Source organism: Callionymus lyra, chromosome 1, assembly GCF_982586985.1.
Source record: "Callionymus lyra chromosome 1, fCalLyr1.hap1.1, whole genome shotgun sequence".
Classification (NCBI taxonomy): domain Eukaryota; kingdom Metazoa; phylum Chordata; class Actinopteri; order Syngnathiformes; family Callionymidae; genus Callionymus; species Callionymus lyra.
The window spans coordinates 43485356-43503325 of record NC_141818.1 but is presented as its reverse complement, the minus strand read 5'-3'; the positions used below and the strand labels follow the sequence as shown (position 1 = coordinate 43503325).

General features: G+C 41.5%; 1 protein-coding gene and 1 non-coding gene across 3 annotated transcripts; one reads left to right on the top strand and one right to left on the bottom strand.

Annotated features, from left to right (window-relative positions):
* The first annotated feature begins 175 nt into the window (after positions 1–175).
* Positions 176–17471, top strand: LOC148089643 (E3 ubiquitin-protein ligase DTX4-like). 2 transcript variants are annotated; one of them, XM_087808884.1, is made up of 12 exons: positions 176–384; positions 1308–1796; positions 2867–3093; positions 9863–10077; positions 10145–11025; positions 13779–13840; positions 13942–14103; positions 14399–14460; positions 14528–14694; positions 14749–14902; positions 14965–15153; positions 15276–17471. In XM_087808884.1, the coding sequence occupies exons 3-12, from the start codon at positions 2883–2885 to the stop codon at positions 15405–15407; spliced, it is 2235 nt and encodes a 744-aa protein (XP_087665010.1). In that variant the 5' UTR covers positions 176–384; positions 1308–1796; positions 2867–2882; the 3' UTR covers positions 15408–17471. The 2 variants fall into 2 exon arrangements, with proteins under 2 accessions (XP_087665010.1, XP_087665002.1); XM_087808876.1 differs by lacking the exons at positions 176–384; positions 1308–1796 and adding an exon at positions 2079–2660.
* Positions 922–994, bottom strand: trnat-ugu (transfer RNA threonine (anticodon UGU)). The gene has a single exon. It is a non-coding gene; the product is annotated as a tRNA-Thr (tRNA).
* Positions 17472–17970: the final 499 nt, after the last annotated feature.

Here is a 17970-nt window from a genome sequence, read left to right as displayed (position 1 = left end):
TCTTCTCTCTCACTACCGGGCTCAACACTACCACTGTCGTCCACTGGCGTCGCTCGACTTCAAATCGCATAGAATCGCTTTAATACGAATGTTTTTCGGAAGTTCTAAAAAAAGAAGAAGAAAAATACGTTGTCATAACTTTGGATAGATTTCGCTGATCAAGTATCAAATTGTATGCTCAATGTTCCTTTTGGACAATTGTTGTTTTTTGGGTTTTTTTTTTTTTAAAGGGGTATGTTACATATTTCGACCAGAAGGCGTCGCTATAGTCACACTGTTGAATGTGTGACAGTGGCTGTGTTTTGCTGCTGAGGTCTGGAGAGAGAAGGCTATCAAAGATGGCTGAAATAACACCTGAGCACAAGTTGTCGTCCGAGCATAAATGTAAGAAAAGTTTCCTTATTCTTCAACTAACGGGTTAAGAAGCCGTAAAATGAGATTGTGTTGTTTTATTATTAGTAGTTTTTTTTTAATATAATAGTGCGTCGTTCGGACGAACACACTCTACTTGGAAAGTATTCCTGGTTGGTTATTTTATGCAAGAAAACGACAATGTTTACTAAATTACAAATATATGTGTATTATGTTATTATATTATGTGTGTTCTGTTCTATGTTAGTCTTTGTATCCTTTGTCTTTTTTATTTGTCTTTGATCTATGTTCTTTATCTTTATCTTTAGACTAGATATATTGTATCATCTTGTTCTTTCTCTTTGTTCTTGTTATTATTATTTTTTATGAAAAATTGCTGTATTTTCTGTGGCTATTGGAAAAAAATAAGTTATCCGTCAACAAGTGGTTTCCGTAAGAACTATTAACTTTTGCGTGTTTTCTGTTTCATTTACAACAAAAATGTTTGCTGTTTACTCTGTAAATGTTACAAGTAAACAATAATATGTGTGAAAAAATGAAAAGGTTATTAGGCCCCAGCGAGATTTGAACTCGCGACCCCTGGTTTACAAGACCAGTGCTCTAACCCCTGAGCTATGGAGCCGTGTGCTTATGCGGATATCTGCTGATTTCTTTTATACGTGTTTTGTCTGTTGATTACTGCGCAGGCATTCGTCATATAGGCATATATACATTTATTGTGTATACAGTATGTGTTTCGTATTAATTTCACACACACACATATGAAATTATTCTGCGTGGATGCATGTGAGTTATTTCTGGATTATATTTAATGGAGGATTCTCATGACCGTAATTCCTAATAGTATTTATTTTATTTTTTTACTCACCCAAACAACATGTATTTAATGTATGCCTTTTCATTTCACTCATTGCTCCGTTTCTTTTTCCCACTAGGTGGCGCCAGAGACTTGTTTTTAGAAGAACAAATTATCTATAATCAATTTATTAACTAGTAATATTGTATGAACGGGCGTGTGTATGAACAGTATTTAAGATTGGCATTTTAGAAATCATACAAGAAGCTTAGAATGTGTGTCAACGTTACTATCATAGAAGCTCCTTTGTGTTCAGCGTGAAGGGGATTTGGAGGTGTGGCTAGGGGGCCATAATCGTGGGGGCCCTTTTCTCTCATGTGGCCTCAGTGTATGCAGAACATAGTAAAGATGGACTCCAAAGGATAGCTCTTCTTTTCTTAAAAAAAACTTTTATTTTTGTATTCCTTTCGGTTGGGATACTAAGTATTGGATATTTTCCCGAGACTTGCTGTGGAGCCATGTTGAAGAAGACGAGACCATCCAAGATATCTTCATGAAGGGGCTTCTGGGTTCGGTACCGACTGTGTTGGCTCAGGAGCTGGGTGGACCCAGAACATAACATCTATAGGTAAAGGGTTTCGAATGAATACTCAAATAGTTTTTTTTGCTTTTTAACCGCATTCTTGCATGAGTAACTTTTAAAAAGAAATAAGGAATCCGAGGATTTCTATTGTCTTTTGTTAACATCATGTAAGTTAGTAATATTTGTAGAGAGCTTTTCTAGACCAGGGTCACAACAATACTCAATAAAAATATAGCATACTTCCTTTAGAATGTAGATTTATATGGAAGTTAACGGCTTTATGTTTAACAACAATTAATTAATTGAATTAATTCTAAACACACTTATTGGAAACGATTTATTATTATATGTCAAGTTTCACGACTGCAATTTGTAATGAAATCTAAGGTAAAAAATGGAATAAACACACAAATATAAATGCATTTTATTGGTTATTATTTGAATGTAAAAAAAAACGATGCAATAGATCCGCGGTGATGCAAAACAGCTCCAGAGTCTGGACCCGCTGGACTGGTTCTCCGACACTGCGCCCAAACATGACGGTTTGTAACGCCCCGGAGCACTGGAAGAGAAAACCCTCGCGATCCTACTCCTCATCCACGACTGAAGCTGCCATTATCAGCTGTTCCTGAGCAGGAGAACCAGAACCGGGTCGACAAGGGGAACCACCACCACCGAAGAAGAAGAAGAAGAAGAAGGCCCCGCCACCGCTGGACAAACAAAAAAACCCGCCGCTCCGTCCGCAGAACTCATGGACTAATGGAGACAAACTAGTCTTTTTTTTTTTGGAGTCTTTAATCCTGGTTTTGAACCAGTGCGGGCGGTGGTTGTGGTTCCTGTCCGCAGTAACCATGCGAGGGTAGCAGAGGAATGTGAAGGCTACCCCCGGCGTTAGCTTCCCCGCTACATGTAAGATCCATCTGGACGGTTACCTTGATTTCTCCACCACATGTGCGTGTGTTACTGCGATACCTGCTGTTGTTTCCTCACACACTCATCCATGTGTGGCTCTTAAAAACCCGAAACGATTCGGGTTCGGCCTCTTGTTCGACGAGCCTTGGTGGACTCGGTTTTTTTTTTCTTAAACAAAGACGTGATGTGGTTCTCGTCCGCAGGGCCAACAGTCCTAACATGCTGCTGTCCTCTGCCGTGGTGGTCTGGGAATGGCTGAACGAACACGGTCGGTGGCGGCCCTACAGCCCCGCCGTCTCCCATCAGATCGAGGCGGCCATTCGGAGCGGAGACGCCCGCGGGGGGAGCGTGGTCCTCGGTCAGGTGGACAACCGACTGTCGCCGTATATCATCGATCTCCAGTCCATGCACCAGTTCAGACAGGACACAGGTGAGCCCCATACAAATGGGTTTTGACTAGCAATAGCGCTGGTGTTTGTCTTGACATTTTCTTGTTGGTGATGAGGAGGACGTTGGGACTAACGTGTCAAAATGTCTTGTTTTTTTTCTTCTGAAATCCAGCCAGTTGTGTTGTCCTCAACATAGCAATGCTTCTTCGTTCATATCCTCCATGTCCCCACTAAAATCTGACTACCTATGGAGACGGATTCTTGTACTCTATATTGGGACTTGGTTCTGTTTGTCTATTAATTATTTTGTTAGTAAGTAATTTATATTTATAAAGGGCTTTTCCAGACCAGGGTCACAAAGCGCTTAAACAATCAAAACAATACTCAATAAAGTATATAGTTTAAAGGTCAAGATAATACTGATAACATAACAGGAGTCCCAGAAAATCAATGAAAACCCTGAACAAATAAAAAGGTCTTAAGATGTTTCTTGAAGGAGTCAGTAGATCATCAAACACAGAGATCCAGAGCTTAGGAGTAACAGCCTGGAAGGATTTTGTGTGTTTATCGTCTTCTTCCTTTTGTTGTGTTTACCACACTGGCAATAAATGTTTCTCATACTGAAATTGAGCCCCAGTTCTCGATAAATAAACTGGTAAGAGAGAGATTTTCGCTCACATTAGAATCGCGAAAGACTAGTCGCATGATATCCACCTCTGTCTTCTGGCTCAGCTCCAATCGCCTCTGTCAGGATCCAACTGCTCATTAAAGGGCAACTAATGTTGAACGCTCAACTCTTCTGACTCGCATGTTTCAAACGTTGACGTCTTCCTGTCCAGGATGCAGTTGATGTTGAAGTTTTTATTTTTAAAAGTTCTCCCCCGTCGGAAATCTGGTCGAAGGAGAGGTTATGAGAGTTCATTATAATGAATAATCCTCCTCCGGCAAGCTGTAATGACGCCCCGCTTTGTTTATACAACGAGTCCCTTGAAGGTGGAGAGTTTTGTACAGACATACTGATGAGTACAATATGTCTTTAAAAGAATATCAACACAGTAGTTGCCCTTTAAATTGAGTGCCAGCGACCCTCGCATCTTTAACTTCCTAGTATCTCAAGCAGTTGATGGTCTTCAGCAGCTGGATGGTCTTTCAAGAGCTTGTCTGCTGACAGCAGCTGCACCATCAGGAGAATCACGCCTAGAGCAGTAAGCTCACTCTCCATTCGTGATTAAGTTTCATCATTGAGTGAGAAGCCCGGAGAGGCTTTCAGTTTTTTTGACACAGGGGATGGGAAGGATGACGTTTGATTGCAAGACGAGTGGGAGTGGTTGTTGTAGGGGTGAAATAACTGGGATGTTTGAATTGCTCGTCACTGAACCACGGCTGGAATTGTTTTGCAGTGCAGATGTTATTGTGGTGGAGAGTTTTCGTGAGAGGTTGTTAAATGAAAACTGATGGTTGTGAAGTGAAGAAGAAGTTGGAGAACAGATGTTTTTCTTTAGTCTTTGTTTTTAACCAACAGTTACAACCAGCTATTTATTTAGCGCTTCAAACTATTTGTAAATCGGTTCATTAGAATCATGAAGCGTCCATTCTTTAGTATAAACTGAGGGTTTTATCTTCATTTAAGCTATTTAAAATGCAGGATAAGCTAACACCAGCATTTTAATAACTTGTTTCCACAAATTCCAGTAGTATTAATTTGACCTAGGAAAAAGTATTAAGGGAGTCACCAATATGGATATTGATTTAAAATTCATAAAATTATACTGGGAGCATCATGTGACTGATGAACCAACAACAAGCTAATGGTAAAGTATTCTTTCATATTTGTTGACATTTAACGCTTAAAATATATTCTCAGTCATTAACAAAATTAACAAAGCAAAAATAGTAACTATAAATTACACAATTCTAATGTTGAATATTAATGGAACCATTTGTATTACTCATTATGTTATTTCAATGAAGAACATAAATTACTACAATTTTGAGAGATGAAAAATTCATTCATAATTCAGGCGCTTGTAGGATGTATTTTTTCCCCTAGTCATTATATCTCAAAGTTATTTTGGGTTATGTAGTAATGATTAAATAACTGGCAACATTAACACTTTAAAATGTCAATTGTTGTATCCTATTTGTTTCGATGGGCCAGTAGTGTAGTGGTATTGTTTGTCCACGAACATGTAGGGATTAAGTCTAGTTCTTGGGTCTCAGAATAAAGTGTATTCTTTGTTTCAATAATATATTAGCCCTACAACCATCTAGCAACGGCAAATCTAATTTGTGTCTTTGTACAAAATGATCACAATTTATACAGTTTAACATCATAAGTTTTGCACTTAACAAAATTTGCAGCGCTTGTCTCAACGCTAGGTTGGCAATTTTATTTTTATTATTCACATGACTGGGATGATCAAAAGATTCAATTATTCCACTTCAATGTCAAAGTCTTCTGCTGCAGATCCAGGGTTTTGATGGAGAGTTCTGCTCAAGTTTTTTAATAGCTTTCGTCCGCGTCACTTCTGCCGATCTCTAGATTTATTGTCAATAATCCATTCTTGTGTTATTTAGAATAGAAGTGGAGTTTTCATTCTCCTGCTGTTTGAGCGGCGTGTTGCTCCAGCTGGTTCTGCTGAAGGAGGCTGTTCCCAGACCCCGACAAAGCCCAGGGGCGTCAGGGTCACAGTATTAAAGGGGGAAGGGGTTGGATGTGGGTCTCCAGAGAGACAGAGGGATGCAGGGGGGTTAGATTGTTTGGGGAAAAAGGGGTCCATGACTGACTCTGTAAATTTGCATTTGGACAAACAAACGAGGTTAGTGGGACAAACCGGGGTTTGACAGGAAGTATTTTATTGCAAGAATTACAATATTTTGCAGAACATTTTAAAGTGAGATGGTGCCAACAATCTGAGAAATCGTTTAACAAGTAAGTGTGAAATGATTCCTGTTACCTGGGCATGCCGATGATCCAGGACCAGACGACTCTTTATAAGAGCCACCTGTGGGAACGTCTAGTTCCGACTTTCAGTCAACCTTCTCATCAAGTTTTGACACTTTTGCGCTACATACTTTCTTGTTCCGGAGAGGTCTTTATATCTTGTCCTTCATCTGATCTTCTTGATCTGTCACCATATCTGTTTTCATCTTTGTCTTCTCACCTTCTCTTCTCTGTATCTTCCGTCGCCTCCTCTGAACCTGAGAACTGACTCCAAGACTCTTGGGGATTGAGTCATTGAAGGCGCAACACAGTTGAGACAATGAAGGAAAAAGATGAAGGGAAGTGAGGGGACAGTAGCTTGGTGAAGGGAATTGGGAAGAGCAGGGTTTGGTTGATATTAGTTGGAATAGATGGAATTCTATATTTTATTATATTGGTACCTTGTTTATTCCAATTCACATCCATCCTAAAATCTTGGCACTTTATACCTAACTTTTTCTTGAGCAAAGTCCATTTAGCTCTGTGTTAACTTGTGGATACTTGAATGACAAAGTATGTCCATAAGTCTAAAAAGATGGACCAGTTACTAACTCATCCACCAAGTTATCAAATTGTTATATTTATGTTTTAATACTTTTCGTTATCCTTTTAATTATCTTGTTTTTGTTTGCTACTAAACGTTTGTGAATGTGATCTCAATGTTCATCCAAGTTAATATAAAGGTAAGTACAATACAATTAGTTTCTCTTTAGAACGATGTCACCGTAGAGCCACCAAGATATAGACCTTCTTTACATGGATATCTTGTTCTCTGGTTCCCAAATAAGGATGGAGATGGACGGATACTCGGCACTCTCTGTGTTCCTGTATCCTGCTGAAGATAGAGCTGAGCCAAAGGACACAATTCTCCATTCAATAGGGCGTGTCTACTTTCACCTTTAGCCATACATTTTTCGTTCTAGACCTTAAAAACAAAATCCTGGATACAAGAACAATATGTGTAATCTTATGTGTTCGGAGGCGAAGTGAGGAGCTCTCATTCAGAGACTTAAATTTAAACTGCTGCTCCTCTTCATTGAAAAAGCTGTTTGAGTTGGCTCTGGCTTCCTCAACAACTCCCTTAGGAGGTTTTTTCACTCACCCGCCGTGTGCCCAGCATCAGTGTGATACACCAGGCAACGGGGTGTTCAAATATAGATATGGCCATATTATTTTCCATGATACTGTATTGATAATCGACAGCACTGTATCGATTATTTAAAAAACATTACCTTTTTAATGTATTTCTTTTCTTTTAAAAAATCATTTTTGGCTTTAAAATCATATACTGTATTTAGAGGACGAGGGGATACAGTGAATCCAGCAGCTTTTAGAGCTGATGTTTGGATATATTTTGGTTTCAAAACAAATGAGAGCAGTCGTAGTTGTGTCACCAGAGTCAAGTACTCGGAGAATACTACAAATGTAATCCTTGTTCCTACAGTATAACGATATATCCTAATATATATTGTATTGTTGAACCTGTGTCATATTAAATTCTTGGCAATACAAAGCCCTACCGTGCAATGTTAAAATGTGCTAATAAGAAGAACACTAATGCTGTCTTACTCACGGTGGCAGCTGACTCTCATGTGATGAGCTTTAGCTGGCTCGAATGCAAGAAAATATTATTTCAGCGCTTCTACAAATCTGCCAGATTAAAGGAGCTCTTCACAGTTTTTCCACTCAAACGGTGCGACACACAACCAACTGAAGAGGGACACTTTTAAGCGCCAATGTCATCTGTGTTTAGAGAAACTCATAGTGTCCAACATAATAGAATAACTGCTTACTTTACTGTCCTTTTTATTTTGGAACTATGTGGTCATTATATCAACATTTCAGTAGCAAATACCAATACTAGTTCCTTTTAAGTACGAACAATCATTTTCACTTCTGTAAAAAAAAGGACATGAGCTCAATAACCACCCGGAATATGTTAAACCATCAATTTAACATGTTTATTTTATCTTTATTCTGTGTTAAATATGTAATGTAGTGTCATTGTCATTTTGGTAAAAAGTTTTAAAAATCTTAAAATATTTTCATACATCAATCATACACATTTTAAAAGTTATTCTTTCTAGAATTTTGATCATATTGTTATTTCTTTTTTGCCTGATATTATATCAATGTAATAGTTTAACTGTATATTTGTATTCCTATTATGTCTTATTTTACCAAACAATTACACAATTGTTTTGCAAAAATATTTTCATGGCTCCTTACATACTAATCGGAGTCAGAATCAGGAAACATTTATTTCCAGTATTGTAAAAGAAAAACGGATATTTGTTGTGGTTCCATTGTAAATATTAAATCCCACCCCTGATCTAGAATGTATATAAGCTCCTCCTTCCATCAGTGATCTGATCCAGCCTTACACCCCAGCTCGGGCTCTGAGGTCTGTGGATCAGAATCTACTGATGGTTCCTGAACACGCTTCAGGACCAGAGGAGAGAAATCCTTCCAGACTGTTGCTCCTAAGCTTTGGGATGATCTCTGTGTTTGATGAACTACTGACTCCTTCAAGAAACGTCTTAAGACATTTTTATTTCTGAAGGCTTTTCCCTTATCTTCTGGAACTCCTGTGTTATATCTTGACCTTTTAAGTATATATTTTATTGAGTATTATTTTGATTGTTTAAGCGCCTTGTGACCCTGGTCTGGAAAAGCGCTCTATAAATATAAATTACTTGCCCATACGATGGCTCAAGAGGTAGTATTCTCAATCCAATTAATTGGATCCCTGAGAATTAACCGCCAGTGCCTCACCTAGGGCCCAACTTATGACACTGGCGTCACAGATGGTGAGCCTACAAGTTGGAGATCTATCTCCATGTTGGAATACCCTTTTCTACTTCCATTCAAAGTGGAAATTCACAATATTGAGGTCATAACATTCCTGAACTGAAACTCAAGGGTGAGTCGCAAAATTGCCCTTTAATGAGATCACTTGAGCAACAGCTACAGTGTATTTCTTGGATTGAATTTTGAAGTATTTTTCAACAATTAATGTTTTAGAACAGTTCTATCAGCTATAGGGTTTCTGCAGATGGATGCCAAGATTTTGCTTTTATGGCACTGTCGACCAAAGAGAATAAATATTGAGTCCGATTAAATGTCTAGCTGATTAAGTCTGCCAAGTCGGGTAATTTGCAAATAAGGTACCCATGGGGTAAAGATTGGTGTGTTTCTTTGTGGCCTCTTAGGTGTCAGGTAATTAAACATTAACCTCGACCAGGGACAGGAAGGGCTGACTGGTCTAAATTCCTGAGGTTTCCCACACTGGACTGCACAGATTGAAGAAGTGGCTCAAGCAACCATCTATGACCAGACCATTACATGTACTGCCTGCCCATCAGACCTCCGAGTGTGTGCATGTGCGTGCATGCGAGCAGAGGGGGTGTCAGTGTTGGAGAGAACAATAAAGACCAGATGGCCTTTCCCCCACCTGCTCCAGGCCTTTGTGCTCCCACTTGCAAATTCCCCACGCATGTTCCTCCAAGTTCACTCATGCTGGTCATTTTTGTTTAAATTCAGATGTCAATCGTGGCTCATTCCAGCTTCAATTGAGTAACGGGGCACGCCCGGGCAAGTTGCCGCCGATTCTGACGAAGACTGACATGTGGAAATGACTCTAAACATGTTGTTGATCTAGTAGTGACGGATACTGATATTCTGTGGGTGTGTCACAGCCACACATCTCCTAAGGGTACAAAGCGCTATCCATGATCGAATGTGCTAATATCCACTCCTTTGCATCAGAGCTCTGCTCTAAGTGTACTGGAATGTGGAGAAATGACCTGAATCCCTCTGTCTTGCAGGAACTATCCGTCCAGTACGAAGGAGTTTCTATGACCCAACCTCAGCCCCTGGCCAGGGTTGGCAGTGGGAGTGGGAGAATGATTCGGGGACATGGACACCCTATGACACAGAAGTAGCTATTGCCATTGAGCAAGCTCACAGCCGGCAGCAACAGTGCCTAGACCTTACAACCCTTGGCTTCTGCTACCTCATCGACTTTCAGAGCATGACACAGGTAATGCTGTAGTTTTGATGGTGAATTTTCAATGATTTTGATGCGATTTGGGTCTTCATTATTTCAGGTGAACAGACAAAGTCAGAGGTGCCGGAGGATCCAAAGGAGAGCGGACGTTGCCTACCCTCTAGTATCGGGGCCACTCCCAATACCTAAAGGGGGAACTGTGGGAACAGGTGGAGGGCTAACTGGTGCCCTGCTTGGGGTTGGAGTATCAGGTGTCGGAGTGGTCAGCGGAGGAACCGTTTACTCCAATGGAGGGTTAACAACCACTGCTCTTGGGCAGCCTTGCTCCTGTCAACAGTGCATGCTTGTCTTCAGTGTGAAAACAAACATGGGGGGTGGCACGGCAATACAGACTCTGGGTAGACGGTCGTTGACTGTGCAGCGTGCCAAAAACTTTGCACCAATCACCAGTAAACCCTTAAGTCCGTCCAAATCTGCCACTCTTGGACGAGGACAGCAGCAGTACTCCAACTCTAGCTACTACCAGACCCTGCCTCACGGACTCGCCATCACCAGGAACACTGCCACGTCAAGACAAAATGCCCAGCTTTTTGCCCAATCGCTGGCTGCTCTTGCTGCAGGTACATCCTCTCTTGGTATTTCCTCCAGTACTGGGCGACCTCCCCCTCCATCCTTCCCACCACCGCAGCCACCGTCCACCAGCCAAAATCCCCCGTCAATCCCTGCCAAGCAGTCATCACAGTTGACCACTAATGAATCTGTGCCAATCGCGACGTTGGTTACTCCTGCAAGTAATGTGACGACACCTCCATCTCCCGTCCCATCTCCGTCGCCAGTGGTTTTGAAGCCTCAACGTGTAGTGGCGTCTGCATCCAAAGTGTGCCATGCTCCATTGCCACAGAGATCCAGTCTGGCTGGACTCAGCAGACCCGCGTTGCAGAGGATCGCAATGGCCCAGTCCAGGGCGCTGATAGCATCCGGGTAAGTGACCACTGTTTAAAAAGAATAATGAATGGTTGGACTTCAGGTTTCTAACCATGTGTGCTTGCTATTGGATTGAAGTGTTGTCGGTACCACTGATGTATTTACATATGACATGGTATATATATATGTATATTTATACATTATATATATATATATATATATATATATATATAATGTTAAAACAATTATTCCTGTAGCACCCATGAATCTTAGTCTTCATCCAGCTACACATTCAACAGCCTCTTCTGATTTAATTTTGGTTTAAGGTAAATGTGTTCAATGAATGATTCTACGTTTTGCTGTATGTCAAAAGTCAGTCAATCCCACTGTGAGGAACATCTGTGAAGTGGCAACAGTCTAGGGGTGAGGGGTGGGAAACGGCGATCTGGCGAGTGCAGAACTTCGGGTCGGAACCCCCTCCCTCATCATCCAGGCTAATCCGTGTCAACGACTATACGTGTGGTGTGACGAGATCAAGACAAACTGTGGTTTTGTAATCAATGTAAAACAACTGATCACATACAATGGAAAGTTGAAGCACACAGTTGTTTTCTAAAAACGACGAGCAAAACCGTAAACTCCCAGATAGGTTGTGCTACTGAAGGGTGGAAGGAACCACAGAGCATTCTTGCCGGTCGACTATGCCAGGTCAATGTCCCGTGTGACAATTTAAGCTTGAGTAGACCACAATTTCTTGGTCCAGAAGAAATCCTATGAGGACAACTTGAGGTTGTCACTTTAAAAGGTCAATTGTTTAAATCGGGCTGCTGCTTTCCATTTCTGTAACAAGGCAGGGTGATAAAATCGTCACATAACCCAGTACTTCAAGCATTACTATTGTCAAATTCTAAATGACTGGATAAAGAAATTGGCTAAATTTGGAGACAAAAGATCGGAGACACTGAACACATGTGAACTGAGACAAACAAATGCCCTAAGACGGGTAGAGTTCTTCTAGTCAACATCTTGATGACCTTCTGGTTCTGTCCAGGCTCTTATGCAGGAAATGCTTCCAGTGCTGCTACAAGGGGATTCTGATTTAAAGACAGGAAGTAAATAAGAATGTCATCAGACGATCGCTTTTAATTTCAAATCAAGGTCACATGTTTTGAGATGTTGATTTGTGAGTTGCCACCCCCTTCCCCCAACTCCTCCTTCTTCCCAATGTGTCTTGGCAGTCTGAGCCCCTGCAAGCCTCATTGTTGGTCTCCACAGAAACCTTTGTTGGTTTACTGAGCCTGGGCCACATTAGCAGCACAATGACAAAGCTGGGCTGCATCTCCTGTCTCTGCTCGCTCTTCCATCCCCCTCTGCTGGCTCCTCTTTCCCATTGCTCTGTTTATTGTTTACCATTCACCGGTTTATAAACTTTTACGTCCAGGCAGACCCCGACCTCCTTGTTGGAAGCTGGAGCTCTTGGATTTGGCGCAAAAATGCTGCAATACAGTAGAACAAACGATGAAATGCAGCAGCAGTTGTGCTTGTTTAACAAACAAGCACACAGCGGTGGTAAATATTGACAGTCTTGAGAATGTCTCGTCGACCATGGGAACTGAAGCAAAGTGGGCGAGAGGCTGGGAAGGTTGGTGGGGGAGTTGGCTTAATGCGGTGTGAAAGCCAGAAAACGCACCTTTGCTGCTGTTTATTTTCTCCTCGGAATGTAGCAAGGACGAGGTCACAGGCGAGTCAGTCTGACTTATCAGATCTCCTTCTTTCATACGGAGAATTACGGATTTCTAGACGGTTGGACCAACATTGCAAACAAAAACTCATTAATGGAACTTCCTGGTTCACAAGTGTAATGATTAACAAGTTAAACTTGTTCAATTTGAAATTTTCGATTAGATTTGAGGGTCTGAAATGGATGTTTCAAATGGATACAGCATGTCTGAAAAAGAACGTATCAAGAAACTTTTGACATGGAAATGCAACTTTAACTAGGAAGTAGAAAATTGACTTGGTAAACTGAAATAGAACAAGTGAACTGGTCTTGAGGTTAGATAAGTGAAACGCATCACATGACTCGATTAACTTCTTATCAGATTACAAAAAATGTTTTGAGTCAAAAGTTCCGGCTTCAAAATGTAGGACTTTCTCCTCAACAAGTGTGACAGTCTGTGTAGGCGTGTCTCATTGTCTGGTGTTTCAATCGTCCAGCTGATGTCCATCTGGGTGTCTGAGGGGGTGGAGATGGGAAGGAGGCATGAGGTCGTGGGGGAAGTTTGAGGTTAAGAGACTCGGTCCAGGACCCTCCCCCAATCTCTGACGGGCACTTCCAAAGTGCTCGGGTTACTTTTGTTTCGTTGTTCTTGTACAGAAAATGAAAAATAAACGCTCAAAGGGCTGTAAATTGAGTTTGTGTGCTTGTCTTCAGAAGTCGTACCATTATTATCTGTAAACTGTGCATGATTCAAGTCTAGACCTTCAACTTAACTCCACCACTGCTGACACTAACAGTCTTGTAACTTGAGGTCAACTGCTAGTATCGTATATTCAACAGAAATGCACATTTATATAAGTTTCCAGTGAAAATTAAATGTTGCACAAATGCACAGGACATGCTTGCAAACAACACGATAATCACATCCAGCTTCAGAATGACATCTATTGTACTGAGCAGGCAAGACTCTGGATTAGACCCCAACACTCCAGAGTGTCTGTCTTGCACCATAAACCCATTTGTTGTGACGTTCATGGCTTTAATTAACATCCCAAACTCACTAACAGAGAATCAACTGGTTGTGTTGCAGTGTTCCGACGGTCCCAGTCAAGAACCTCAACGGATCCAGTCCAGTCCACCCTGCACTTGCCGGTAAGTACACACACAAGAACAGTGCATACAAACACACACCAAGAACAGCATTGTTGCAAACACAAAAGGGATATTGAGGTTGTGTTAATGTTGTGTTGCAGGCATCACAGGGATCCTGATGAGTGCGGCTGCTCTGCCGGTGTGTCTAACCAGACCCCCCAAACTAGTCCTGCACCCGCCGCCGGTCAGTAAGAGCGACATCAAGCCGGTCCCGGGTCTCGGGCACTGCTGCAGGAAGACCAGCAAGAAGCAGACTCGCAAAGGTCAGTAGAGATGTTCACGAGTGAAAGACGATCGCTTCGAGACACAATTAAATTATTTATCAGTTATAACCATTATTTTATATAATTTCTACTGAATTGTTTTAAAAAGGTCGAGTGGAGTTTTATGTTTTAGTTATTATACGGTAATTCTTTTCAGTCTCCCTGACAGTGTTGACTTGTTCCAGACAATTGTGTGAATATAAAATCAACAGTCTGATTATTGAATTCATATTAACACGGTGTACGTTGAGGACTTGAACACACAGTTAAGGAAACTGTCCTTGACCATCTGCAGGTAAAACCTCAGAGGATGTGGTGAAAAAGTATCTGCAGAAAGTAAAGAGTCCCCCTGAAGAGGTGAGAGCAGCGCCACCCTCTGGTCTGTTTTCAAGAAGCGCATCTAAAAGGTTTGTCTCTCCTCCAGGACTGCACCATCTGCATGGAGCCTTTGCCCGGCCCGTCCGGCTACAAAGGTCCGGGGGTAGGTGCGATCTCCAGGGCGGAGTCTGTGGGGCGTCTTGCCCAGTGCGGGCACCAGTACCACTTCCAGTGCCTGGTAGCCATGTACAACAACGGCAACAAGGATGGAAGGTGAGTTGTTGGTCTGGACCTTTCTTGGAGCCGAAACTGAAGTCCCCGCCTTAGCCTGCAGTGTCCAACGTGTAAGACCATTTACGGGGTCAAGACCGGGAACCAGCCGGCCGGAAAGATGGAGTACCACGTCATCCCCCACTCACTCCCCGGACACCCCGACTGCAAGACCATCCGCATTATTTACAACATCCCTCCAGGCATCCAGGTAGGAACCCTCCCTCGGGTCTGATGTGTTTAGAGTTTACCAGGCGACTTTTGTCCCACCAGGGCCCGGAACACCCGAACCCGGGCAAGCCCTTCACCGCCCGAGGTTTCCCAAGACACTGCTACCTCCCGGACAGCGAGAGAGGACGTAGGGTGCTGAGGCTGCTGCTGGTGGCCTGGGAGCGTCGACTCATCTTCTCTGTAGGGACGTCCAGCACCACCGGAGAGTCCGACACCGTCATCTGGAACGAGGTGAAGCACAGACCACACACACTTACTTGATGTAGACGTATACGACTGATCTATTCAGACAGAGAACCACTTAAACGCACACACGTGCCCACCTCTACTCACTTCCTCCAATCCGATCGTAGGTCCACCACAAGACGGAGTTCGGCTCTAACCTGACGGGTCACGGCTTCCCGGACCCGGGCCACTTGGACAACGTCCTGGAGGAGCTGAGGGCTCAGGGCATCACCGAGGACGACGGCCTGATGGACAAGTGACCACAACGGGAGGACCAGATCTAGATCTCGACCTTGTCCGAGACCTTCGTCAGCACTTAGGGGAGCAGAGGCATTTTGGAGACCGGAGCGCCACAGGCCCTGCACACCAGCAGGCCAGAACCAACATGAGTCGTTTGAAAAAAGAAAGGTTACAAGTCTGGGATAAACTGGAGGATGGAGAGAGGGAGAGAGGGAGAGGGAGAGAGAGAGAGAGAGAGAGAGGGAGAAGTGGAAGGAAGGATGCAAGAAGAAGGAAACGGGAAGGAAGGTAGAGAGGACACTTGTTGGGTAGTTTCAACACAAACTTTGAGTCTGATTCACACACACGGTACCAATGCTGCGTTCAGGGCCACAGGAAGTCAGTCAATCTGAACAGTTTATCTCCTCTTCAAAATGTAGCTCTAAATATGCTGCAGTCAAGGTCACGATACGCAAATGAAAGTTGGCGTTTTACCTCAGCTTTGAACGCAGCATTTACATTTTTTTTGTCCATTGTAATGTGAAACGACAACGGGTATGACATCGGATTAAAGTGTTGAACGTTGAATAAACGTTAGAAAGCAAAGTAACTCCTGGTCTCGGTTAATGCTGTGGCGCCATTTTCATGTCTTGTGCTTTTCCCCTGAACTTAAAACAAGAAAAGGACCAAATTCTGTTCTTCTTTTATGAGGTTCTTGAAGTCTACGGTACAAATCTCTTAAGGTACATTTTGATAAGCTAGCGGAGCGATCTGGGCACACGCGGATCCCCTATAGAGGGAAGTTGTCGACTCGGTAGCGGCAATTGTAAATCGGATTTTTCCCAAAGTGGGATCTCTGGTAGACTATAGCAGAGTGTTGGATGAAACCAAGGATTGTGCAGTCGGTTGTTTCATGCTTTATGTCTGATGACGGTCTGCCCTGTCTCTGAGTTGGGTCTGTGTGACCCGTCATGTTGCAAGAGTTGTGTGTGTGCGCGCTTTTTATTTTTATTTTTGTTAAATCTGTGTACTGTGTATACCCCCTGTTTAGACTGTTGCTTTGTCTTATCACACATGTAAGTATTACTTCATTGAGGCGTAAACGGCTGTTTTGTAACATAAATAGATCGTTTAAATCTAAATTCTGTCTTTTTCTGAGATCAATGCCAATAAGTGGATAATGAACCATCTCAATTGTTAAGCTTTTTAAATCTTTGTTTTTATTATCTGCTCTTGTAAGTTAATATTTTGTTTTGTATTCTACTCCTCTTTTCTAAAAATAAAATGCAATAAGGGTCAGAAAATTAAATGTAGCTGTTCTATTTAATTGAGAAATTACTTCTAATTTATAACACAAAATAAACTAAATTTACTTCTAGTTTTTTTTTTTATTTTAACATAAAAACATGATTTTAGATAAATCCCTTTCGAATAATTTTCAGCCGTTTTCGTCATGAAATCCATGTTCGGTACTTTTGTTATTGTTTTATATCAAAGAAGCTTAGTTTTGTTGAGGTAGCCTTTCATTGTTAGTTGTTTTGTTATTTTCTCCAATAATTCGATGTGATCGAGTTATGGTTGATTGTTCTGTACAGAAGAGGTTCCTCATGAAGGATGTGATCAGCTGTGAACTTTTGTTTTTTTTTCATCATCGTCATAAATTGTTAAATGCTGAAAATCAAAAGCTGCAAAAGATTCAACATAAGAACATTTTCTCCTAACAATCGCAATCTATTTATCTCAAAACTAAATTGGGAAAAAATGTGTTGCCTTCTATTCAAGATATTAAACTACAAGTAATAAGTCTATATGCCATTTTAATGGTATACTTTTTACCCACTAGTTTAAGCAAGACATGGTACTGCATTTTTTTTAAATGCAAAAACATTTACATTTCTGGAATTTCCTCGATAAATCTTGTGCAGCATTTGAAGTCGTCAATGATTTCAAACTCCAGCAACGTTTCGGTTGAACATCAGCAACCCATTTTCCGAAAGCGGGGTGATGACATCACTGTGACGTCGAATTTCCAGTGTAAATAGTTTTGAAAATGGTCGGCAGAACGGATTAATACGTGAAGAATAAAAAACAATGATTGAAAATGATCTTTGCATCTCTGGAGTCATTAATGTTGCGTTTTGATTTCAGATTTAAATGCATTTGTGTTTAACAGTTTAAAGGGCACCTAATGTGCTGATTTAAGGGTTCTTTAAATTGTTCTAGGACCTCTATTATACTCATCAGTTCCTTTTTGCACAAAACTTTTATTTAATAAAGATGTTTACATTAGAAAATACGCGTAAGCCCCGCCCTCTTAAATACGTTTTTTTTTTGGCTGAGAAGAAGTCTCTGCTCTGCTCGGTCACAAAAATACGAGTTGCATTCAAAGACTCGTGTAAATCGCAAACTCACCCCTGAAACTCCCGTTTTGTACATTAAAAAGGAATAATAAAAATGAGGTTTGCTGCTTAATGTACACATTAGAAAAACACCTAAAGGCAGAAGTAACTCTCACCATGTTTACGTATTTATTTATTTTGTTTCACGATTAACATGTAGTTACTTAACTGATTAAGTAATAACTTCAAAACGGAGCAACGTCAT

Coding starts and splice junctions, on each gene's coding strand:
- LOC148089643 (XM_087808876.1), top strand. Junction 3,094..9,862: donor CCAGTTCAGACAGGACACAG/GTGAGCCCCATA, acceptor TCTGTCTTGCAG/GAACTATCCGTCCAGTACGA. Junction 14,903..14,964: donor ACATCCCTCCAGGCATCCAG/GTAGGAACCCTC, acceptor TTGTCCCACCAG/GGCCCGGAACACCCGAACCC.